Source organism: Uloborus diversus, chromosome 7, assembly GCF_026930045.1.
Source record: "Uloborus diversus isolate 005 chromosome 7, Udiv.v.3.1, whole genome shotgun sequence".
Lineage (NCBI taxonomy): Eukaryota > Metazoa > Arthropoda > Arachnida > Araneae > Uloboridae > Uloborus > Uloborus diversus.
Window position 1 is genome coordinate 19,445,251 of NC_072737.1, and position 26,507 is coordinate 19,471,757.

General features: G+C 36.2%; 1 protein-coding gene across 1 annotated transcript in view; it reads right to left on the reverse strand.

Moving 5' to 3' along the window:
* Positions 1-26,507, reverse strand: part of LOC129226315 (uncharacterized) — a 175,826-nt gene that overhangs the window by 56,373 nt on the left and 92,946 nt on the right. Inside the window, exons 3-6 of the mRNA XM_054860917.1 lie at positions 19,360-19,458; positions 6,446-6,562; positions 4,354-4,557; positions 2,220-2,423 (exon numbers count right to left, since the gene is read on the reverse strand). Coding sequence (XP_054716892.1) covers positions 2,220-2,423; positions 4,354-4,557; positions 6,446-6,562; positions 19,360-19,458 — 624 coding nt within the window. The remainder of the gene's footprint in view (positions 1-2,219; positions 2,424-4,353; positions 4,558-6,445; positions 6,563-19,359; positions 19,459-26,507) is intronic.

Sequence of the window (26,507 nt, forward strand, 5' to 3'; positions counted from 1 at the left end):
ATAATACGACAAATCAAATTATTTACTTAGATTAGAAACTATCTTCAACGATAAGAGCAAAAACAAACGTTGAAGAAAAAAGGAAAACAAAATCCTATTGGAAAATCCTACAAAATCAAATTGTGTACCTGAATATCGAAACAAAAAGCATTTAAAAATCAGTTCGCTGATTATAACAGTCGCACAATAGCGTAGCCAGTGCCCTCTCGATAAGTTAACTTACTCCGCCATCTATTAGGGATTCAGAGGACCAAACTTACCCCGCCATCTATTAGGAATTCATAGACCTAAATATTTAATCAAACATTTTGTCTGCAGTTACAAATATTTCGGTTAATCTAATTAAAAAAAAAAATAGCCTAGAGCCTTCCTCAATAAATGGACTATTAAACACAAAAATAATTTTTCAATTCCAACCAGTAGGAACTGAGTTGGCTGCTCGTTCAAACAAACAAACTCTGCAGCTTAATATTATCAGTATAGATATAATAAATCAAATTTGATTTCAATCGTATATTCTATTGATTTGTATTACAATAGGTTATTTAAATGAGGGGGTGCTTTTTCAAGGGCATTTATTAGCGAGAGCTAATGTAAAAGATGATGTATCTATTTAATGAAGAGAAAAAATCTGAGTACAGTACATAACTTCACCTATATTATTGGATGCCTTTTTAAAAACTCAGAAGGATAGATGTGTGCACTCAAAGACAGATAGGCGCATTCAAAGCAATACTTCTTAAATTTGTATTTGTATGAAACTTGTAAAATATATTAAGCATACAGTTTGCCACTTTCTAATTTAAAGAATTTTGTTGGTTTTGATAGCGGTCAGGTATTCAAAATCTGAAGGAAAACGCTGTGTTGTTTTGTAAGAAATTCTTCAATAATACGTAGTAATTTCGTTTTTCAAATAAAATTTAAAAATAGCATTAATAATTTCTGAGCAATTTAAGGGATAGAAAAACTGTTTTTGAAAAAGTTTTAAAAAACTTCGGATGGGGTTTAAACCCCGAAAACACAGCCCGGACCACATAGCCGAGGGTCTTAAAGAAGTTACGCTAGAGCTAAACATAAATTTAAATTTTAACCATCCCTAAACCAGTTTTTATTTATCACGATGCGGTTCGAAAGGATAGCTGGGGAAGGAATCTTTTCCTGAAAAGAAGATTCTGTAAGTGAACGGAATTTGTTTAGTGCCACTTATTCATATGGGATGAAGAATTTGAAGATTTCAACATAAGTTTCCATTTTAATAATCCCTCAATCAGTTTTGAAATTAGATAATTAATCACGATGCGATATGGATGCACAATAGGAGAAATCTTTCGCTGAGATGAAGACAAAAGAATGGAAGTAATTTAAAATCCAGGTGGCCAAAGAGAATAAGAAATTTGAAGAACTCCCTTCAGATTTCGTCATAAACGTACATTTTAACTATCCCTGAATCAGTTTTCAACTTACTAAAAAGAGTTCAAAATAGAATCTCTATTTTTAGGATTTCTAGATTTAGGTTATGATCCAATTCATTAAAATGAAAGATGTTGATGGGGAAAATTTCTGCACAGAGGTCCTTGTCAGCTACCTCATTGTCATCACGCAGCTGCCCACATGTGCAGGTATGCATTACATGGTGCATGTTTCCCTCTTTTGATCAATTTTTTCAAATACTCTATGGATTTCCAGCGTAAGCTTTGAGTGTCCTGGTACACTTGTCTCCAGAGCAGCTTTAGACGCACAATAAATTACCAGTTCATTGATTTTATTTAAACTACTAGTACATTGCCATTATTTAAACCATTCAAATTGCTGCACTCCTTCAAAATCTCTTGAATTGCGTTAAACTAGCAAGTGAAATTTAAAAGCTATGTTACCTGATCTATATCTGAGTTGTTTGGTTGAGTTTTCTGGTTGTATAATGTGGACTCCGGCTCATCTTATAAGGATAGTTTCATCTGAAAAGTCATCTGTATAAGCTTGGACTTGCGGGTCGCAATGATCATTGGTATTTGAATGCATTTCCGTTATGACGAGCTAAGCATCATCTACAGCAAACATTTTGAACTATTGCTTTCTCCTATCGTCCCCTTTTATTCGGCTATATTCAACACAAAAATTTCAAGTAATTCTAACAATTAGTTCATTTTTAGCAAACCTCCGAAATTTGAACTTGAACCATCCTTTCCATCCGCTTTCCAGAAAGCAAAAACAAATCTTACCTTAGTTCTTTGTGTGATTGATGCGTGGAATTTTTCTAACAGGATCTCGACCGATCCGGTGTGCCCTCTCTCTGCCGCCAAGTGCAAGGGCGCCCGGTCTCTCCGGTCCAGGATGTTGGCCCTCGCATTGGCTTGTCCCAGCACTTTCAGCATCCCTTCGTCCCCTTCCATGGCAGCGATATGTAAAGGTGTCATTCCCTCACTCTGCGGGAGAAAAAAAGGTCCGTAAGACTCACACAATGAAGAATTTGACTAGAAGGGTCATTTCCTCACTCTGTGGGAAATAAATAGGCTGGTAAGACTCACACAGTTAAGAATACTAGAAGGGTAATTTCCTCACTTTGTGGGAGAGAAAAAGGTCCGTAAGATTCACATAGTTAAGAATATGACTAGGTAGGTATTTTAATCTCTCAGTGGGGGAGAAATAGGCCCGTAAGATTCATAGTTAATAATATGACTAGGAAGGTATTTTAATCTCTCTGTGGGAGAGAAATAGGCCCGTAAGACTCACATAGTTGAGGATACGACTAGAAGAAACTTATCCTCACTCTGTAGGAGAGAAATAGGGCCGTAAGTCTTCGTGAATTATATTTATTCTTCAGGTAAAAGATTCGTTGAAGACTTACGTATCTGCTATAACGATTCCATTCAGAACAAGGTACTGCTACACTTCAACACCGAATGATCAATCTTCCGTTAGTTCCTTTCCGAACTGTCAATGTTGAAACACTTTTACTCAAAAGAATTAGAGATTTAAATGTAATAAAAAAAAAAAAAAAGTGAAATGTTACACGGAGACACGAATGATTTAAATGCCACTCTACTCTAAGTATTGAACCGCTCCTTAAGATAGTAAAACATTCAAGATAGTGAAAGACGTCAGCAAAATATTAAGTGATAATTATTTGTAATTAATCTCCAAACACAAATCCTGAAATCTGAGAAGTCATGTTAGTTTAATAATTTAAATTGCAGTAAAGTTAATTTAAATGTAGTAAGTTCACTTAAATGTAATAAGTTCGAAAATGGTTAGTGAACAGATTTAACCTAGTTAACAAATACAGGGTGAGTCTAAACTCTTGGGTGAAACTTTAAGGGGTGTTATAGGGGATGATACGAAGCAAAAATCAATTATTACGCTAAGAGGAATTTTGTTACACAAAGGCGATTTTGTGCAGCATTTTAGTTTTTAAGAAATATTTAAAGCGGTTGTTGAAATTTGCTGTCTGCAGCTGTATTGCATGCGTCTCAATGACAACATAACGAGTGCCGCAATAACGAGCCATTCCGACAAGATTTTACCGATCGCTCCGTTGTCGTTGTGACGCGTGTTTTCAAGTTACAGCCAGCATCTTTCAACAACCGCTCTAAATCTTTCTTAAAAACTAAAATGTTGTGTAAAATCGTCTTTGTGTCATAAATTTCTGACCTTTTCTGCATCCATCAGTTTTTGGTTTTGTAAGCAGGTAGCACGTCAGCATTGCGTTTGCGACCATGTGTTCCAGTATAATTATTGCTTCTTATCGTCCCCTCTAACAACTCTTATAGTTTTGCCCAAGAGTTTAGACTCACCGTGTATTTTATCCACGAAGAACTAACGATATTTTTTTTTCTTTTTTTATTACACCCCGCCAACGTCCTCTCGGACATAAGGCGCCTTGCAGTCCAATACAACAATGATGTAGTAGTAGAGCGGGAAAGCTCTTTTAAGACGACAAACCTGAGCACGTCGAGAAGAACGGGGCAATCAAAAAGATGCTCCCTTGTCATTTGCATAGTCCTTCACATAGTGGGAACAGTGGAGAATCGGCCACTGTGCCCACCCCAGAGATTTTAAAAAGATGGGCTTGTAAGTAGTCGTGACCAGAAATTATGTAACCCTTTCAATGCTGGGGAGGAGGGAAGTTGCAATCTTGTTTGGTCTTCAATAAGACACGCCCAAGATTTTCCGCTGGCAATGTCGGAGAAAAATCTTGGGCGTGTCTTCTTGAAGACCAAACAAGACTGCAAATTGAAAACAAAATTGAGTCATCACTTTCCAATGCTCTTATTTTCACCTACACTACATACCAGGTATTTTAAGGCATTGCATATACTGTGGAAATAAGCTACAAGAAAGAAATCAAGTACTCACGTTCTGAAGGTTCACCGCAGATCCTTTCTCGATGAGGAGTCGCATGAGGTCTATGTCCCTTCTCCGGGATGCTATGTGAAGGGGGGTGTCCCTGATGTCGGGACGACGCTGGGACAGTTGTTCTTTTGCATCTTGCATCAGAAGCTCTCGGCAGACCCCGTGGTTGCCTACTTCTACGGCAAGCATCAATGGGATGTTGCCATTCTGAAAAAGGAAAAATGTAACTGTTGTAAAAATTCGAAGTTGCGATTTTTTGCAGAGCGTTAGGGTAACGGCACCAGTAACATACAGTGATAAGTTTGTGTTTTAACAATAAGAATTTTGGGCGGGTAAAACGGATGTTCATGCGACCCATGAATACGGTGCATCCATCTAGTGTTATCTGAGTGAATTTTTTGAGCCAGTCGGTATTTACAAGGCAGTGGTGGTAGAAGGTTATGAGCAGCCACCACGTCTGCTGGCGTTTCATGTTCATTTGAATTTAAAGAAGTTTTAGATCTGAAATGAAAGAACGTTTGCACATTTTAAAGAGAAAAGGGGAGTTCTGTCCATGACTCATCCTTTCCTCAGCCTATCTGTTATTGGGTATCATCAGAATTGGTTACTGGGGAGGGACTTTTTATTGAAATTGAGAATATATATATATATATATATATATATATATATATATATATGGAGCTAACTAACTCAGAGGATGATCCAACAGCTGCCAAACGTTAGATGAGATATAGTTGCATGAGCGAAAAAAAGTTTTAAAAGTCTAAATACTCGTATATTAAAAGACTCAGAAAATTGAGCTAACCAGAGAGCGATGTCTTAAGCATGTCTGTTATTGGTGCCGCCGCCCTAATTTAGCAAAATGTATAGGGACAAATGTTCCACGATAAGTGATTGTTGGCAGCAATACTACAGTTGTTTTTCTAATATAACGGTTGTATAGCAGTAGAAAATTGCCTAAAGGATGTATGTACATATGTCACATTTTTTAAACAAATTTGACCCACCTTCCTCCTCTGTCACAAAGTGTCAAACTTCAGCCTTACACCCTCTCCACCTTTTTTCACATGCCACGCTATTTTTCCTGAGCCCATCGTGTAAAAAATTTGTAATATAACACTTATTGTCAGCCCCTCCCTCACCCTTGTCACAAACTGCCATAATTTAATGTACTCCCCACCCCGCTCAAAAGGTGACATCATTTGTGAAGTGTCCCTATGAGAAAATCAATTTGGCCAGAAGGACAATACTACACCCTGTTTCAGAAGAAATGACAAGAAAAGTAAGCATAAGGAGTTGCTGTTTTATTACCAACGTTTGCCATACTTATGGATTCCTCTCTCATTAGGTGGCTTTGACTGTAATGAATTAGAGCTAATTGGCTGCGGATTTTATTTTCATTATAATTTGATTGGATTTTATCGAAAATTTTCCCACACATGGTCTTCGTCTAAAATGTGCACTCTTTATTTTTGCATAGGACATCCATATATTATTTTGATATTGATTCCAATATGGTTTTACACTACCAGAGAATTCCGAAACGTCACAGATTTTTTCCGGGCTACGTTCCGGGATTCCACGGGTTTTCCATCAGTTTCCTGCACATTTGGGTTTTTCTTCTGATCCCTCCCCCTTTTATGTACAAAACAATAATAAAAAGGTTATTAATATATTAATAAACAGGAATATTTTTTCTCTTTAAAATATTGCCCTGAAGAAAGCTAAAGCTGATGATTACTTTCATAAATGATGCCTAGACCACTTGCGGTGCTCTTCTTTAGTGGTCAACTTAAACAGGTGGTCAACTTATAGAGGTTGATTTATAGGACTAATTCTGAAACTGAAAAAAGCAATCAACTTAGACAGGTGGTCAACTTACTATAGTGGTCAACTTTACAGGTTTTACTGTACTAGTTTTGATGTGACAAATTTTCAATTTCATTGACAGAAAATTCTTATCTTTAATGTTGCATATCTAACTGCAGTTTTTTTTTTTTTTTGTGTGTGCATTTTTCGAGTTTACTAACTTGATGTTCCAAACTCTATTCGTGGTCACAAGAAGTTCGTGAAATTGAGCGCCAACTACACGTACCTTATCTTTGAGCAGTCGTGCTTCCTTTCCTGTGGCTTTGAGTAGGAGTTGTAGAGGTGTGAGTGCTTGACCAGTGGGGCGTGCGCACACTATGTGGAGTGGGAGTTGACCTTTCGGCTGCAAAAGAACAAGAAAAATTTGTTTGTACAGCAAGGAAAATCCTTTAACGCAATAAAAAAGAATCGTTAGAGCGCCTAAAGAGTCTGTAAGTTCAATCAGAAATACCCATAAGTGAAACGAGAAAATTTCATTAGTGCAACAAGAACATTTCATAAGTGCAACAAGAACATTTCATAAGTGCAACGAGAACATTTCATAAGTGTAACAAGAAAAATTTAAAAGAACAAGAAGATGCGTTAAGTTTTTCAAAAGCGTTTCTGGTTGAATTTTTACTACCAGGTAAAAGCAATTTTCTTAAAGGTGTTTACCAGTAAATAAGGATAGTTAGTCTACAGCTTGACAACAATTTGAGTGGGAAATTGACAAGCAGTCAGTAAAATTGAAGTAAAATGAGGTTCAGCAGGGAGAAATATTCTTAATTTCTTTGATATGATTATATCCTCCTGAATTTTGCTAAATACACTCAAATATCTTTTTGTGTGGTGGATAGGGACCGCATAAAAATCACTGCTTCTTTAAACCTATTCAAGACACGGCAGCTACTTTGAATTTCGCTAAGCCTTTTATAATCTGACAAGTACACAGGCGAACATTTCGTCACTCGAAGATACTACGTTGCACTCGTGTTATAAATAATTTCGTCAAGTCCCAATTTGATTGAAATTTTCATACACCGCACACACAAAAAAAAAAAAAAAAAAAAAAAATAGTTTGTGTGTAAATAACATTAACTAATTTGTAAATAATATAAACTAGTAATTTTAAAAAGAGCGAAATAACTGGTACTTTCACGTCTAAACCGGTTTGAAACAGTTAGAAAATTTTCATTTAAAACGTGATTAAAACTTGTGACAAAGAGCGCCCATCTTGAACCAATTTAGCTCGTCCCATCGACTTAAAAAATGGAAGTTTACATTTTCATTTCACTAGTGATATAACAGTTAAGCAAAAGATAATGCTGAATAACCTCTGAAAGTAACCTCTTTTAGATACTAAGAATCTATCGGTTAAAAAACACAACATTAGGCGTGGGGACCAGTTTAGATAGTCGTCAAAAAATCCCCTTTTTTTGTGTCATGAAATGTTAGTAAAACTATACAAGAAACTGTTGAAAAAATTTCAGGGAAAAATTCCGATTAGTTCCGATGCCATAAGCACGTAAGTGACTATGGAGATTCGAAAACGTTCACAACAGTTTTTTTTTAATGCGTTTTTCTCGAAACAGCTTTTTTCCAACTGGTGGGCATTCTAGCTCAAAGAGTTATTGACCAAGCGTTCTGAACATTTGTGTGAATATTCTTTATTTAATTATACTCTATATGAATATATCTCTGGGATGATATTATATAGTCTAGCTGGGCCCAGAGCCTGTTGCTGGTCGTCACTTTTGTATTTGTATAATTAAAAATATTTTTTTAATGCAAGAAATGTGAAAAACAATGAAAAAAAAAAAGAAAAGAAAAGGTAGAAAAACAAGACATTGCAATTAAACACATCAAAAACATGCAACTTTCAATTTGGTGCATATTGTTAGGAAATATGCTGTTTACGAGAAAGAAAAATTGTATTGATTACAGCCATAAATTGTGGCTTCGGTAATGCCCACCAGCAACAAGCTCTGTTGAAGACCGCCCATGGACAGCAGCTCCTAACCCCACTATTTCTGGTGGAAATAACTTCAAAAAATTACAAGGTGTACTTCAAAAGATGAATAAAATATCCTCCAGGTTTAAACAAATTCTGATTATTTCTTTCATGTTTGAAAAAAAATCACGAAAAACACTACAATTTCGGCCTGCTAAACTGGTTTCAGCCTTAAATGAAACTTTGTAATTTAAACGGAGAGACATTTGAGAATAAACAGCACTTCTCTTCACTGGATACAACTGCAGTAATAAATATCCGACTCGCTCAGTAGAACTAGTTGCTTTAACACTTGCAGCCAGTGTTCTCAATCTGGAAAATCATCGGCTACAGCTCGCTCCACAAATTCATAATTATCATACTATTAATTTCAACATTCTAGTTTTACCGTGCTGCAGGCTAATAAGCCAAGCACTGAAAGATTTCTTAAAGGCAAAATTAAGAACGTCAAGTTTTCACAGAACAATAACATTTCTCCAAGAGTTAAAGCCCTGAAAAAAAAAAAAAAAAAAAAAAAATGCATCACCTATCTAAAATTTTCAATGGCGCAGTTTGAGCCATGACCCACTCCTCGTAGGCACCCTTGATATAAAAGTCATCTGCATCTTCTTGAATGCAATACAGAAATCGTTTACACGAATTGTATCCTAAACAACCGTTCACGCCAACTGCGCCATTGCATTCCAACGAACTGTATTCAGCTCCCAAATGCGAAGTAGTCACATTGGGTTCTGAAAATGAAAAAAAAAAGGAGAAACTGTCGTCATGCAATTTGTTGAGTGATTGACAACGTGTCGTCCCGCCATCTCGTTTACAAAACTAGATTTTTAAAAACACCGGAATTGAAACATTGGTATTAGTTCTTCCCTCTGATAACAAGCGAAATAATTTTCTTCTGAATAGCGATTATGGTCATCATTTGAGGCAGTGAGAAGCAAAGGATGTAAGTAACAAAATTTAAAAATTTGGAGATTACCAGTACACATGGTAGGTGAACCTCTCCTGGGCAAGAGATAGTACTAGTAGTCCTGGTAGTTGCTGCTATGCAGCATGAATTAGAAAAACTTTTCAATGAAAGCCTACCGAGGACCTTATCTTCAAACGCGTTTTACTCAAAACTTGGAAATGTCCACTTACATCCCTTTGCTTCTCACTGCCTCATTTGCTTTATATTGTCAAAATTGAATTAAAGGCTTTATAATTTAATTTACCCCTTTTATAAACACTGCTTAGTTTGGAAATATATGAAATTAAAAAAGGATATTTGCTATCGGCATTTTGACAAAAGCACGAATGCAGTTAAAAGCAGTTACACATACAGGAACTTCTAGTAAGGAAGATATTTGTACAATAGCGTTAAGAAGACTTGATACCTTTACACTATTTTCACTTCCTTTTACATAAAAGGAAGTGTTGTATTCGCAAAAAAAGATTTCACTCAAAAATCGGCCTTAATTTCCATTTTGCTCGCCCCCGAATGAATGTTGAGTTTTCATTTCATCCCGACCACACGTGGATAAGTGCCTAAGAACGTATAAACACCCGAAATATCCATTTTGACGATACCCGAGTTAATTACAACGAGTTTTCTCGTGACTTTTGTATGTACGTATGTATGTGCGTATGTATCTCGCATAACTTAAGAATGGTATGTCCTAGAAAGTTGAAATTCGGTACGTAGACTCTTAGTGGGGTCTAGTTGTGCAATTACTTTTTGGTTGCATTCGGATGCTACAAAGGGGTTACTTTTACACCTTTTTGAGGGGAAATCATTCTTAAATTTCAATGCAAACTCAAGTGGTGTTATAATTTTGCAAACACTTGGCAATATACCGCTAAGCTTTTGGTCGGCAAGTTTTTTCGCCAACTTGGCGACAAATTTTGCCGTTTTTTTTTAGCAATCACGATTGCTTATTGTTCTCATTTGACCGTCTTTGATGTCCGTGCCCTTTTCAGATTGGACCAGGGGCCTCTGCTGCACCACCGCCCACCGTCCTCTGCAGGCGCAGCTCCAAGCACTGCCTCCTGGAACCTGCTTCTCCTGGTCAGGGGCGTCCATGTCCTACACACACGCACGCTCATACACACAAGCCTTTACACTCATACACACTCGCCTACGTGCATACACACACACCTACGTGCATACACACAGGTCTACGCACACACACCTACGTGCATACACACAGGTCTACGCACACACACAAGCCTACACATGCACTCACGCTCGCCTACACACACACACACACCACTGTACACACGTAACCGCCCAGGAGGAGGAGCAGGATTGGGGGACAGGAGCCGTTTCTAGAAACAATAGCCCCCAATGAGCAGGGTCCTGTCGCAACTCGTGATTGCGAAAAACATAATTTGAATTCAAAATTTCAGAATTCAAGTTAATTTCTTTTTCTTTCTTTTTTTTTCGAATCTGATTTCAATTTGGCCATTATTGGCGATATTTAGAGAGCTAACCATTGAATCACATTAAAACTAACAATATTGGGATAATTAATCTGTATAAAACTTTTTTTTTATTCGGTTCGCAACAAACTTGGGGTGAAAATATCTGAAGTATTTGTTTGTTTACTCCAAGTCCAAGGCATTATTATCATTAAATTAGAGTAAAAGGAAGTCACGTGATGCTTACATCAGCTCGTTTATGTATCTATGTCTTGTTACCAAATTTTTTGTTACACTCCTAACAGTATGAATAATTTTAGGGATTTGTATTGTTGTTAATGGATTCATTTTTGAAATAAAAATAATAATAGGAGTAATATTACTAACAATAATAAGTAGAAATTAAAAACAAGTTTTTATCCATTGAAAAAGATGGAAGAAAACTGTTACTTCCTCATTTTAAAATTATTTTATCTGTATAAATTTATAAGATGCAAAAAAACTTATCACTAGTTCTATGAAATTGAGTGTGTTAAACTCACAAAAATTTTCGATTTCCTTGAAAATTATATTTTGAAGTTTTACCACTTAAACTAGTATGATTTGTAGGAAAAAGCCAAACTGAGAAAACACCGATGTTACGAAACTATTAGAAAAACAATGCAGCTGAAATTTTGTAAAGCCTTTTAACAATACAGTAGCACCTCGTTTATCCGGCCCCCGTTTATCTAGGTCTCCGGTTTATTCAGATCAAATTTGTAGAGTTAAAAAATATATATTTACTTAAGCAAGAACTTTCAATTGTTATTGTAAGAACGAACAATAAATATGCCAAATATTCAGTTTTGGTTTTCATTAAGCTAATGAAGCCTGCATAGGTCGTTCAATAAATTATGGTAATCAAACAAGATACCTGGCGTACTCGGAGCGCCAGTCCGACACCACTGAACTGAATAACAAATGAAGTATTATTTGCTAGAAGCAATATATACTATGTAGTTTTGCTGCCAAACATTGTGTTTTGCTTTAAAAAAAAGTCTGCTTATTTAAGAATGAGTTTTTCTTATTACTCGGAACATCCGGAATTTTGATTATTCGGATTGTCTATGCTCCCAGTTGGTCCGGAAAAATGAGAGTGTACTGTATCGATCAGATTGCTTAAAAACTTTTCTGTGTCATTCAAAAGGTGTCCAAGTTCATTTTAAGCAAAAATCGATTTCTTCCTTGATTTTTACCATTTGAGAAGTACGAAATCCCCTAAAAACTGTACATACACATATTTCGAGGTTAAAAGGGACCTATTTTTCAAGGAAAAAAGATGGAACCTTAGGCATCCTCATATATACAATAGCGAATGATCGAGTAACACTCCTAACGTCATCAACAATGAAACGCGTGCCACGTTAGGATAATTTGATAATATGTTTTGGTAATGTTTAACATGCAGGGAAAGGCTTTATCGTGACAAGGCTGAACTGGATCCGGTAACTTAACTGTTTTACTAATAACACTGTGTCATTTCAGGGAAATGAAGAAACGCACCAATGAAGGCTACCTACTGTAGTTTAGGGTTAATCCACTGGAGTGAAGGTTAAAATTTCAACTATCAAAACATCACCAGACAGGCAATGGCTTCGTTCAAATGTAGAAGTAATTTCTCCCGTCATACCTTGACGGGTGATTTTCTATATTAAAAATATATTCGGCAAAAAAAAGTTTTTTTTTTTTTTTATTAACGTAGCTTTAAGTATTTTTTCTTTTTAGCTCAAAGGTATTAATTTATCTTACGTAAAGAGGGCTTACTTGATTGCATCGTCTTTGCTCGCAGGGACAGTCACAGTTAAGTCTCTATAGTCCAACTTCCACCTTGCCAAGTGAAACCAGCAAAGAACCCACCGAGTTATCCTGTACCCGAAATCACCACGCATAACCTTTCGCTTTTACAACTTCGCATAAAACAGAGAAAAGGAAACGACAAAAAACCGCTCCTTGCGCTCAAACCACGGCCGAAAATGCGGTCGAAATATTCTTTATAGACGGGGGAGGGCGTTTTTGAAAACTAAGAGACCAATTTGTTGGTTGCGTGCCTGAATTTCGGGCCTTCTCGAACGGCGGGCTTTAGGAGGGTTTGGTGTGCTACCAGATCTTTTATTTCTGTTACAGAGAAACGCTTTTAGAAGAAGAAAAAAAAAACTTTTATGCGAGTTGGCTACGTCTATTTCACTTATGGGTGAAAAGGGGAAAAAAAAAAGGAAAATGCAAATACAGAAAGCGAATAATGTTACTCATTTCATTTCAGAACACGTAACACTTGTCAATAGTTAGGATGACACTTTAACTTTCTCTTGGTTAAGCGAATAAAAAATAAAATTAATAGTTCTCTTTTTATATACGTTTTTTGAAAATGTGCCCGAACAAAAGGACTTTTATCTGTTCAGTTCAGTTGTGTGAGGTATTATTGCTATTACTGTTTTGATTATTGCGTTTTATGCTGATATTTTTCTAACTTGAGAATACGCTCAAACCTGTTTTTTTTTTTTTTTTTTTTTTTGCGTGCCGCATAAAAAAAAAAAAAATCGCTCAGATAGTGCGAGTAGCTTAAAAACGAGGTTTCGCAACAAAATCAAAAAATATGTTTTTATGCGGTGGACAGGGAACCTCGCATTCGTGTTATAGGCAATTTCATCAATTAAGCCCCAATTTGATTCAAATTTTCATACCACGAAAAAAAAAAGCACTTTTGAATGTACTAATTAATTAAAGTCATTGCACTAATAACTTTATTGAGTCATAATAACTTGTTAAAGTTATTAACGTTTATATTTTTAGCTTCAATTTAGTAACTAACTAGTATTAGTACTAAGTGTAATATTGGCTTCATGTACAAAATGTACCCCGAAAGTGAGTCCTTCCCCCCTTTTAATTTCTACAGTATGACTGTTACTTCTGCTGTTGAATGTTTGTTATACACAGTTACCTTGAAGTCTTAAGAGTCATAAACTTCGGTAAAACACCATCCGTGTCATAACACAGCTGAGTTCCGCCCCATATTCTCGCAGTTGCTTTATGGCAAAATATCTTCGAATCCCCGAAACTCCGCAAATTATCTCTGATACAGTTTTGCTCCAAAACGGCTCTCAAGTCATTTTTTCTTTCTTTTTTTTTTAAAGAGCAAAAGCACTTGATTTTACATCATGGGCTTTCATGTATCGCAGATACATGAGATTGGAGCTAAAAATTGAATTAAAGAATCATTTTTCCTTTAATTATAAGCAATATAATGTCAGGATTTCTTTAACCGTATACTTTGCTATCACTATTATCCATAGTTAGTGCAGAACATGCTATTTTCCTTAAATTCAATCTTTAATCTTGCATAGAAAATCGAGTTTTTTTTTTTTTAAGAATGCAAAAATTGACTAAAGGGGAGTTGGTACCTTAAAATCATAAAATGTATACATATTTTTTCAGTTTTATGTATTCAATATATCTAAATCAAGAGCTTGCAGGGACACCGAATTCTTGTTTCCACTTGTATGTATATTAAAAGTGATTCAATTAAAGTATTAATGAGGCAGTACAATTTTATTTCCAAATGCGACTTCCTCAATAACTCATGATGCTTTTTCTAGAACACTAAGCTTTACATATTACTTTGAAATTTCCACCACATTTTATTTATCTGTTTATAATTATACCGAAGTGAATTTTTTTCTTTAGAACTCAAACTTTTTCCTAAAAAGCTGTTTTTAAGCGGGTGAAACGGATGTTACTGTGTGGCCCATGAATACGGTGCAACCATCGGGTGTTATCAGAGTGAATTTTATGAGCCAGTTGGTATTTAATACAAGCCAGTGGTGGAAGGTTATGAACAGACACCACGAGGTCTGCCGGTGTTTCATGTTCATTTGAATTTAATAAGGCTTTAGGTCTAAAAATAAAGAACTTTTGCACATTTTGAACAGAAAAAGGGAATTTTGTTCATTACTCATCCTTTCCTCATCCTATCTGTTACTGGGTATCATCAAATTTTTCGGTGTCTGTTATTGGGGTGTCGGACCTTTTTTGAGCAATCACGATTGCTTATTGCTTTCATTTGACTGTTTTGACGTGCTATCATTTTATTTTCCCGCCAGCACTCCCTGCAGCATCACCGTCGACCGGCTACTCACGATGCTGCTCCTATAGCAAAACCGTCTCCAGGTTGCGTTCATATCCTACACTTACACGCATACATACACGCACGTACACACACACAAACACATACACACGCCTACACACATACATACACCTACACACACATACACAAACACATACACACGCGCATACATACAGGCAACTTCACATACACAAACACCTACACACAACCGCCCACACACTCATGCCTGCACACAGACACAAACACATATGCCTACACACACATACACATTCCCCCCACACACAAACACTCATACACACAACTACCCACACACTCATACCTGCACACAGACACAAACACATATGCCTGCACACACACACATACCCCTACACACAAAAACACATACCCCCCACACACACATAAACACACACGCCTACATACACACACACACACACACACACACACACACTCGTGATTGCGAAAAACATAATTTGAATTCCAGATGTCAAAATTCAAATTAATTTTTAATTTTTTATTTATTTATTTTTTTCCGAAATGGAGCAAATAAAAGTAGAATGAACTAATTCATAGGATCCGGACGCAGCCAAACGTTAGATGAGATGTAGTTGCATGAGAGAAAAATAGTCTCAAAAGTTTAAATACATTAAAAGGCTCAGAAAATTGAGTTAACCTGAGAGCGACGTCTTAAGCATATCTGGTACTGGTGCCGTTACCCTAGTGTCCGAAATTTAATAAATTATGAAATAATTGATTTGCCTTAAAAGTTCACTTCAGTCTAAATGTCTCTTGAAAGCACTGAAAGTTGTAAGTTTCTATCATTTTGAGAAAAAAGGTACCATAAAGTTTGCCAATTTAACATTACGCGTATACACTGTACCGACTCCCCCTTAACGCCTTTTGGAAATAAGCTCTCAGGTTGAATCTCGACTGAATTTCATACAGTGAAATTATGAGTAAAGGGCTATTCATTAATTACGTAAGGATGATTTTGGCAATTTTGGACCCCCCCCCTATCCCCACGTAAGGGTACATCAGATTTTTCAAACCCCCTCCTCCCTGTTCTTACGTAAGACTAGATTTCGTTTTTCAAAATAATAAAATGTTGTTACAGAAAGGATCAGTTACACTAATACTCCAAGTTTGACTTAAATCAATGATTTTTATTCTTCAAGAGATAGGTTATATAATTCTATTCGTGTCGCTGATGTCGTGGTTGGTTCGTCTTATCTAAATACTTGAAGTACTTTTACGCAGAACGTAATTAAATAAGCCCCGAGTAATGTAAACAAACATCTCAATACAGTTCTTTGTCTACTGTATACGAATCTTACATCACTGGAATCGTTTTTTTATTCACTATTTTCAAATTATTTTTAAAAACCTTTTTGTGTAGGCTAAAAAGTTGGAGGCTACACTAAATGTTTTTTTTTTTCGTCATTTTTTGTATACGATGCGATATTATTTATAAATAAAACATGCCATACGTAGCGCGATTTTTCTATTATGTTTTGCACTATTCATTCTTTGTAAAACAAGTAAAAAACAGCTCATCCTAATACGATTTTTACCTTCCAGATGCAAATAAAATAGGGTAGGCCAAACCATTTGACCGCGCTATTTCTAATAAAAAATATCGACTTGGAAAATATTACGTAAGAATTGGTTTGACCCTCCCCTCACCCAGGTAAGGGTATGTAGAAATTTTTCCCAATCCCCCTCCCCTAGGGACCCTTACATAATTAATGAATAGCCCCTAAGTGCTCCTTTATTGGTCGGACTATTCGAGATTCTCACTTGGTGCATTTGTTCCAAATCATTTCCATCCATCATTACACTACTGTCAAATGCTTTTCTTACTGCAACACTACCAAAGTAAGAAAGCCTCATTTACGGAAAAGTATTTCGTTTCTGCTAATGTATTGATCAGGTGATCAGGCCTTAAAATAAAAAAAATAAAAAAAGAGAGAGAGAATCCTTTCTAATACGCATGCATCATGCATAAGAAAACAAGTAATATATGAATTGACATCGATAAAATCTCCTTTGAAATTAATAAAATAAAATTGTGAGAAGTGGTATATGAATTCAGAGTGATCAAATAAGCCTAACTCCCCAAGTTTGATTGAATTCTGATTATTAGTAAGAAATATATTCAGTAAAAAAAAAATTAACTGTTTTTATTATGCTTCGTTCACTGGTTGGGGTCTAAAAAGCAATGCAAACAGCTATCAAAGTAACTATTGAACACTTAACAAAAAAACTATTGAACACTTTGACCCAGCATTACTACATCTAACTAAAAAAGCTAACATTTTCTGAAGCACAGAAAATATCTGCACAATCGTTAAAAAAAACTTTCTTTTCTTTTAACTTATTCCTTAAAGTTTTCAACCGTAAAACTCTACAAATATATAAACTGTCTTTAAATATTAGAAATTAGAAATTTTTTTAATCCTTTATCAGAGTAACCCATGTATTGGTATACCACAATGGTTTGTATCGGAGTTTCAGACTTGTCTATCATTTTTAATCCTGAAACAGCATAAAAATTCAAAAGAGTTGCTTAAAGTTGCTTTTTTTCCTCCTTTAAACATTTCTAATCTTGAAATCATTAAATATAAAAAAAAATCAGAAGCAATAAAATAACTTTAAATTTTAAATATTTACTTTGTTGACCGTTGGAATTGTACGTTATTATTTGCCACGCTCTAGTTACATCTTTATTGCCTAGTATTTAACAAAAGGCACGACCGTAATTGATTTGAGTCACACTTAAGTGATATTGATCTAATGGCTTTTAAGAGCTTCTCGCAAAATCTGCATGCGAAACCTCCAGCATAAGGAACAAGGGAAGAAATGTTTACGCATTTTTTGCCCTCAGTCGCATGGGAAGTTCTAGGAAAAATGGTTCGTGCAACAAAGCTGTTAAAAATTGGAAACGAAAAGAAAGGACATAAAAAAGCTCTAAAACGGTCATAAGATGATACCATTCTCGTCAAAAGGGATGGGCGAAACAAAACAGAATTTATTAATTATAAAGACCACAGTGTTTTTCATTTTATGTACTTCTTTATATTTTTCTCCTGCAAACGAAATACCACAAGTTGTGCTTCATTGTTCGAGACGGGTTAGCTCTCTTTAGTAGTTCTTTTTTATGTAAGTAGTATACTAAAACATTTAGTTAATGATAACAAAGCAATTAAGTAAGTACGTTGAATAATGATTGCATTGAGGAAACATTAAAACACCTTTGAATAAAATGGAAATTTCCCTCTTTGAAATAGTAAAAATTTTTGCATTCGGTGATAAGTACGTTTCAGTGGTGTGCTATATCACAAGTACATATAAGTGATAACTGGCACTATACCTACAGGCTAATTCCTTTCTATAGAAAGGAATTAGCCATTTGTGTGCTACGTTTCAAGTTTAACGTGATAATGAAGTACTAGTGTAGAAAGCTATCAACTAATCACAGGTGATGTACTATTTACTTGATACATACTTCGGCAACTTAGTATAAGCATAAAAAAGTATTAACTGATTAGAGGAGGTGTACTGCAAGTACTTGTGCAAGGTACTTGTATACTACAAGTACATTTTGGTAATCTAATTGTAGAATAAAAATATATTAACTGATCAGAAGTGATGTATACCAGAAATATGCCTCGGTAACTTAGTACAAGGAGAAAAATATGTTAAAAAATTAGATGTGGATATGTGATGTACTACACTATTATACTATACAATTCTTTAATGTAGTATTAGAATCGGAAGGAATTAACTTCAGGTGGTACTAAGTGGAGTATTTTGTTATACTAGAAATATATTTCGCTAATTAAGTACTAGTATAAAAGGGTATAAAATAGTTAAATATGGTATAGTATACAAATACATTTTGATACTTTAGTACTTTTATAGAAAAGTATTAAGCAATACTGTCGTGGGCAGGTAAAGGGCAGTAACTGAAAATGTTTCACAGTTTTTGTGATCTACTGTACGTTGGCTTCATTGTACAAGCTTGTTTACTTGGATTCAACTTGAAAAAAAAAAAAAAAATCGTAAAATTCCAACATTTCCATATTGCTTGTATGGAATCCAAAATGCCTTTCTTCAAATCTCTCGAAAACTCATTTCTGCAGATACTGGCCAAGGCAGTGTGACTAACGTCCTTTGGAAGAAGCTTAAGAAGAACTACTAGCAAATACCAAACGGTTCGTTATAGAATCCAGAGGCAGCAGTTTCAATCCTGTTTGATGTACTTAGTCAGGAATAGCTCCTATGTGAGGTTTAATGCCTCCAACTCTGTTGTGACTGTTAAAGACCCTTGATCGGCAAGCAGTCGTGAAACTGCAGTCTCTGTATGTCATAACTAGCAGTTTGATAAATGCTTGAAGAGTAGTTAACAAAAAAAAAAAAAAGAGTTCGCAGATCTCCTCACCATTATTAATAAACCAACTCCGTGCGAATGCTGCACTCCCTCCTCTCACTAATAGTTCTTGAGAAGGAGAGATGAACTCTATCGAGGTCAGGCTTCATCTTATTGGACACTGACTATAGCTATGCTACTTAACGTATTCTTAAAAGTGGTACTCACCCCTCCAGCGGCAAGAGCATCAGCTCTCCATTTGAGCAGCAAGCGCACCATGTCCTCACGAACCTGTTGTGCTGACAGGTGGAGCGCCGTGATGCCATCCTGAAACAAACAGAAAGTCAGGGACCATTGAGATGTTTCGAGATTGAAGTCACAAAATTCCCAAGCTCATGGGAATGAGAATTCTCATTCACTTTTTTGTAATTGGGGATTGTCCATAATTTAACCGTTTATTTCAAAAACCAGTCAAGCGACAAACTCTAAAATTTCGAAAAAACATTTTTACCTGCGTATTAAAATTTTACTGTAAGGATTACAATGTTCCAAACTAAAAGAGATACACATTTAGGTACATTTCTTTCAATAAACAATGTTGTAATCATCATTGAATACTTTAATATGGTAATATAGATGATTAACTAAAATTAGCAATTTTCTCGCTTGACTGGTTTTTGAAAAAAAAAACGATTCACACAATTGATGTCACACTTTTTTTCAACAAATTCGACCCCCTCTTCCCTTTGTCCATAGCCACGCTGTTTTTCGTAAGCATATTTCTATATAAAAAGCGTGATGTCACACTTCTTGTTACCCCCTCCTTCCTCTTTGTCACAAACTGTCAAAAAATTTCACTACCCTCCTCCCCCCCCCCTCAAAGCGTGACTTTATTTGAGGCAGTGAGAAGCAAAGAGATTTAAGTACACTTTTTCAAGTTTTGAGTAAAAACGCATTTGAAATTTTTATCCTATGTAGGCTTTCATTGAAAAACTTTTCTAAATAATGCTATACAGCAGTACCCCCTACCAAGGCTACTAGTACTATATCTTTCCCCAAGACGGAGGAGAGGTTCACCTACCATTTGAACTGATAATTTTCAAATTTTTGGCACTTATGTCCCTTTGCCTCTCACTGCCTCATTTGGGGACTGCCTCTTGCTACTGTTGTTGTTGGTTAATTATTTATCTTAAGAATGTTAAAGCGTAAAATTGTGATAATACTAAAATTGATCTCTCAATAATTATTTCTCTGGAACAATTTCTTCAAAAAAAAAAAAAAAAAACGATGTAAAAACTGTCTATTGTTAAAAAAAAAAAACTTTGTTAAATGTCCTGACTTGATACGGATAGTACAAGTTCGGCAGGGAAGTTATCTTTACTAATAATAAAGCTCAAAGCCTCTCTGTCAGGATGTCTGGATCTCTGTGACGCGCATAGCGCCTAGACCATTCGGCCGATTTTCATTAAATTTGGCACAAAGTTAGTTTGTAGCATGGGGGTGTGCACTTCGAAGCGATGTTTCGAAAATTCGACTTTGTTCTTTTTCTATTTCAATTTTTAGAACATTTTCCAGAGAAAAATTATCATAAGATGGACGAGTAAATTACGAAATTATCATGACATGGAATGGGAGAGCGAATGAACATAGCCAATTGGCGAGAAATTCATCATCCATTATTTGTAAATATACAGGCGAACCGAATGACCTTTTAATTTTTCAACTACGGGCAAAGCCGTGCGGGTACCACTAGTACAAGATAAAGAGAGAAATAGCATCCAGGGAGATTAAGAGCGAAGAAGATTTATAGAAGCTATGCTTCTTTTCGCATGTTGGCGCCGGGAGTGAACTAGAAAAAAACGACATAAAAATGCGTTCCCCCTGCAACCTGCAAAGTTAACTCGTTTAACAATTCATTTAAAGCGAAGCCTTCGTGGCGCAATCGGCTAGTGAGTTCGGATGTTAATTGAGACATTGGTGGTTCACACCCAACCGGGAGAGCGATGCAGTCATGGGATTGGCAGACAGGAGCTATGCTTTTATTGAGTAACATAAGCTGATAGTGTTGAAGTTGACAATGTTGAACTCATAAATTTTATCTAAAACTTAATTGAATTTGCTGTTTCAGTATACCTTCACCATTATAAGCTGATATTTTTTTTAATGTAAAATCGTTTATCAGTTCAGCTTTAGCAAAGCATGCGTGGCGCAATCGGCTACCACGTTCGGTTGTTAACCGAAAGGTTGATGGTTCAAGCCCACCCGGGAGAGTGGTAAGCTTTTTGTATTGGAAAAAAAAAGGCAGTCACGTGGACTGGCAGATATAAGCTATGTTTTTATTGAATAATATAAGCTAATTGTGTTGAATATGACAATGTTGAATTCAAATTTGAGTGAAACTTAATTGGATTTGTTGCTTCAATATACCTTAATCATTATAAGCTAATGTTATTTTTTTCAATGTAAAATCGTTCATCAATGCATCTGTAGCAACGCTTCCGAGGCGCAAGCGGCTAGCGGTGGCTCAAAACCACCCGGGAGCCCGGGAGGGTGATATCTTTTGTAATATTACAAAAAAAAAAAAAAAAAAAAAAAAAAGGTCGTCTCAATTGGGTGACTCACATCACACCCGAGGGTCCCCCATTCCTATTACAGTAGTGACTTGCCCAGATTAGGGACCCTCGGGAAGTTGCAACCTTTTTTATTTAATTCCAAAGTAACAGAATAGAGAATGTAGAAAACAGTAACAGAATACGGAATACAAATAAGATAACACAGAATACAAATAACAGAATACAGAATTTTGAACATTTTAAAATTTTAACATAAAATATAAAATACAATAAATATAACATAAATAACCAGTTGTCAATATACTATGAAATGAATACTAGGAAAAAGGGCCTACGTGGTACTTTGGAATAGAAATCCTTCTGAAGACAATAATTTGAAAATTTCATTCATTCTCCGCGTGCTGTGTGGGTGAGTGATTGCTTGTCTAATTCTTTGCTGTCTTCAATTGGGTGACAGAAAAACTATGCTTTAATTAATTAACATAATCTTGTAATGTTGAAGTTTATAGTGTTAAATTGATAAATTTAACTGTATTAACCGAGACTTCATTAGGTTTGTTGTTTCAATGTACCTTCAACATTATAGGCTTATGTTATTCAATAAATCGACAGCTTCTGTCGGGCAGAAAATAAAAATGTCTTTTTTTTTTTTTGCACCCTACGCAATCTTTTTGAAAACTTAACCCTAAAACTACAAACCCATTTTTTTACCTGTAAACTACAAACCGGGTTAAGAAATAAATAAATACCTCTGTGACGGGGAATAATTAAATATTCAACATTTTTGCACAAATATACTGAATACACGTGTTTCGGAGTTTCCAGGAACCTCATTTTCAGTTCAAAGTTGTGATCTTTTGGATGTAAAAACATTCGGTAAAAGCTTTTACCGGGTATTTACATCATGAGTTTTTCGCTCATTCAATGGTTCTGAAAGCTGTAATCTGACTCAAAAAAGCGTGAAGTGTTTTTTGTTTTTTTTTCATGCCGAAGAGCAAATTCACCTCTCTATCAAGATTTAGTTACTGAAAATACGATTTGAATAGCTAAAAGTGCTTTTACAACCTGGTTAAAAGGATTGAAAAACCAGTTTGCCTCGGATATATAGGTATATATCCATGCTCGGATATAGATATCCACTCCGGTTTAGATAGCTTAGCCAAAGAAACTTTAATCTAGTGAAAATATCATGTTTTATCGGTAAAATATTTGATAAATGTGTCTAAACTGTATCGCGATATCTTCCACAATCTCCAAACACTCAAACATGCTTTCCTCTCCCCCATCTGCCCTGTCTCCTACAGAAACAATCTAAATAATAATTAGATTTAAGTAAATGCACTCGCTTGCAAGCCATGTTCCATCCATGTCCGTGATTTAATCCCCATCAACGACGACATGGTCGCATACGCTTTTCGTTTCTGGGGCTGGACATAATCTCTCGCCATACGTCACACTCCTGGGTGACGTCCAAGGCTAAGCCCCCTCCCCTCTCCCGCCACACTTCCTTTCTTTTTACTCCATCGTGAATGGCGGTCACGGCTTCTGGAAGATTAGAGAGATTCCCTTTTATGTTTCGGTTTTGTCCAGTCAAACTCACCCAGTCTCAAATCAATATCACATCAGCTGCGATTCTCAGACACATTTCATCAAGAAGAATTGTATACCGGATATATTAATAGTTGATATTAGTTGTAAAAAAAAAAAAAAAAAAATTGAATTTTGACATCTGGAATTCAAATTATGTTTCTCGCAATCACGTGTGTTTATGTGTATGTAGGCGTGTGTGTTTGTGTCTGTGTGCAAGCATGAGTGTGTGTGTGTGGCTAGGTGTGTGTGTGTATGTGTGTGTGTGTGTGAATGTGTGTGTAGGATATGGACGCAACCTGGAGACGGTTTTCGCTAGAGGAGCAGTATCGGCAGGGGCCGGTCGATGGTGGTGCTGCAGAGGGAGGCGGGGGGGGGGGGGAATAAAATCATAGGAATTCAAAACAGTCAAATGAGAACAATAAGCAATGTGATTGCTCAAAAAAAAAAACATTAGGTTTGATGTGTTACGAATGAATGGGTCAGTAGGTCATCAGAAAACATTTCGATATTGGATAAATTTTGTCACAGATTAGACAATTAAAGTGAAAATCAAAATTTGTGCATTCTGTTCAATACTTCATCCTCTGAGAGTAACCGGGTATGAAAATTTTATCTTTCAGTCTGTTTGTTAATGAATGAAATTTTGTTTGCTTTTACCCCAGAGTGATTGGACAGACCCCATTTTTTTCTCCATGTGGTTGACGTAGGCAAGTAATAGCAACACACACACACAGTTTAAAAGCTTAAAAAGTTCTACAACAACAATACTCAATCTGTGACCCATGTTTGGCTCATAAGCGGATATTTTTTTTTTTTTTTTTTTTTTAAATGATGAAGCAATGCTGAGCTCCCCTTAAAACTCCTTTCACGCTATCTTATAAAAGGGGGAGGGGGAGTAATGAGAGAAAGAGAGATAGAGATAAATTGATTTTAATCAAAAGTTGGACTAAATTAGAAGAGAAAGTGTCGTGAAGCACAGGAGGTAAACACTTTCTTTTTGTCCTAGTTATTTTCCCCGGTTCTAGCTTACATTTTATGAGAACTGTGCATAAAATGGTAAACTTAAAGGAAGGTGGTTTTTAAATGTTTGGAATCAGGGTAATTGACAAAATGCCCAAAATTTCAAATAATTCATGGTCTAAACTAATAGTATAAAATTATTTATTTACGACTATAATTGTTTTAAATTAAATACTATTGTTCTTGCATTTGTGTAGTCGAAGTTGTGCATGGACGGACGAACCTCCCCCCCCCCACCACCATGCACGTAGTTTTGAATTTTTCTAGGGGCATGAAGGTATATACTCAAGGCATACAAAATCGAAATTCAACCACAAAAGCCTACTCCCATGTGTGTAAATACATTAATTTCTCAAAGGCTGAGGCGGCACTTGTCCCCTCCATACCCCCGCCTCCTGACGGGCACGCTCCCACTTGTTAATTTTCGTTCAAGCGTCCCCCTAATCTTTGATTCCAATGTTTATACACTTCACTAACTCTAAATTTTTATCTGAAAGTGTCCCACCATTTTTTAAGACCAAAGCACTGAATTGCAAACGCAAACATTAGTTTCGATCTTTATCTCTATTGGACAAGAATTTCATTTGTATTATTGGCAATAGATGGCAGCACTACATGCTTTATGGCGTCCCAGAATGGAGTCTCACCATACCAAAAATATTTGCATTGCGAAACTGATTTATTTGAAACACAGGGGTGCCCACGTAGTAAGGGGTCATGGCGCAGACTGCGCCACTGAAATTTTTAAGAGGGGAGGGGGTTTGAGGGGTATTTTTCTCATTTTTGGAAGGGTGGCTTTTGCTTTGGGGGGGGGGGGAGGGTCTTTACGATATTTAGATGAGGGGGTGCGCCCTTGCTGTTGGGGGAGGGGCACCCCTGTAAAACAAGGTAGACTATTTAAGGTTCGGGACAGTTTTAAGTATTCTCCTATTTTAGAGTTTATTGTAGAACCAAAAACTTTAACAATAAAGGTTCAGTCATTAGTCAGGCAGAAAAAGTTACTCATCTGGGCGTCTTAATAAGTCAGAATTTAAAGTTTAGTCAACAGTGCAGCATAGCTAGTAACGAAGCCAATAAGATGCTTGGGTTTATCAATAGATCTATTTCAAACAAATCTAAAGAAGTTCTTCTGCCCTTATATAGAAGTTTGGTAAGACCTCATTTGGAGTATGCTGTTCAGTTTTGGTCTCCTTATCTTAAGAAAGATATTAATGTATTGGAAAGGGTTCAAAGGCTGGCTACAAGGCTAATAAATGAACTTTCTCATTTAGACTACGATTCCAGGCTTAGAATGCTAAAAATGTACAGTCTTGAGCAAAGAAGAGACCGAGGGGACACGATTCAGTTGTTTAAATTTATTAAAATGAAAGATGTTACGGGGCTAAAGTTTAGCACTGAAAACAGAACAAGGGAGCATTGTTTTAAGCTATTTAAATCTCAGGCTAACATGGATATTAGGAAAAATTATTATTTTAGCAGGGTAGTGGAACCTTGGAACAGCTTACCGGAAGAGGTGGTAATGAGCAAGGGAGTAGATCGTTTTAAGAGGGCCATTTATCTTCACTGATGATTGTAAATTGACTAGGACCAGCCTAGCTGGGCCCAGAGCCTGTTGCTGGTCGTCACTTTTGTATTTATTTGTATTTGTGTTTTTTGATAGATTTCCCATTAAAGAGTACATAACCTTTGTCCACTTCTCCTCAGAATAAGGTTAACTGCCTTGCCTGGTCATGAAAACGAAAAACATTTATTGTTTTTTTTTCTTTATCTCCTCCGGATTTCCCCAATATCTTCAGTTCCCTCATTCCCTATTTCTTAAAACTCGTTTATTTTATTTTTAGATTGTAGATCTACAGAAGGAGTACTCCAACCCTCTCTCTCCGTTAGTTGTGCACACGAATTGCAGCCCAAGAAATTTCTCGCCGACTGCTCTCTCTCTCTCTCTCTCTTTTGCCTTGGCTGTTTTTCATTCCCTTGCTTGAAGAACAGTTCTAGAGATTCCCACGATCGAACGTCTGTGCTTAGGTATCTCATCCATCAGACTCGTCACGCCACTTTGTTTCTGGTGCGATTCCTCCGAAGACAAAAGCTTCGATCCATCATCCCTGTTTGCCCAGTGACTCATAATCATGCCTGCACCACCCAACGAGGAACTAGTGCAGTAGAGAGAACATCTTTTCTTGGAACAGCCAC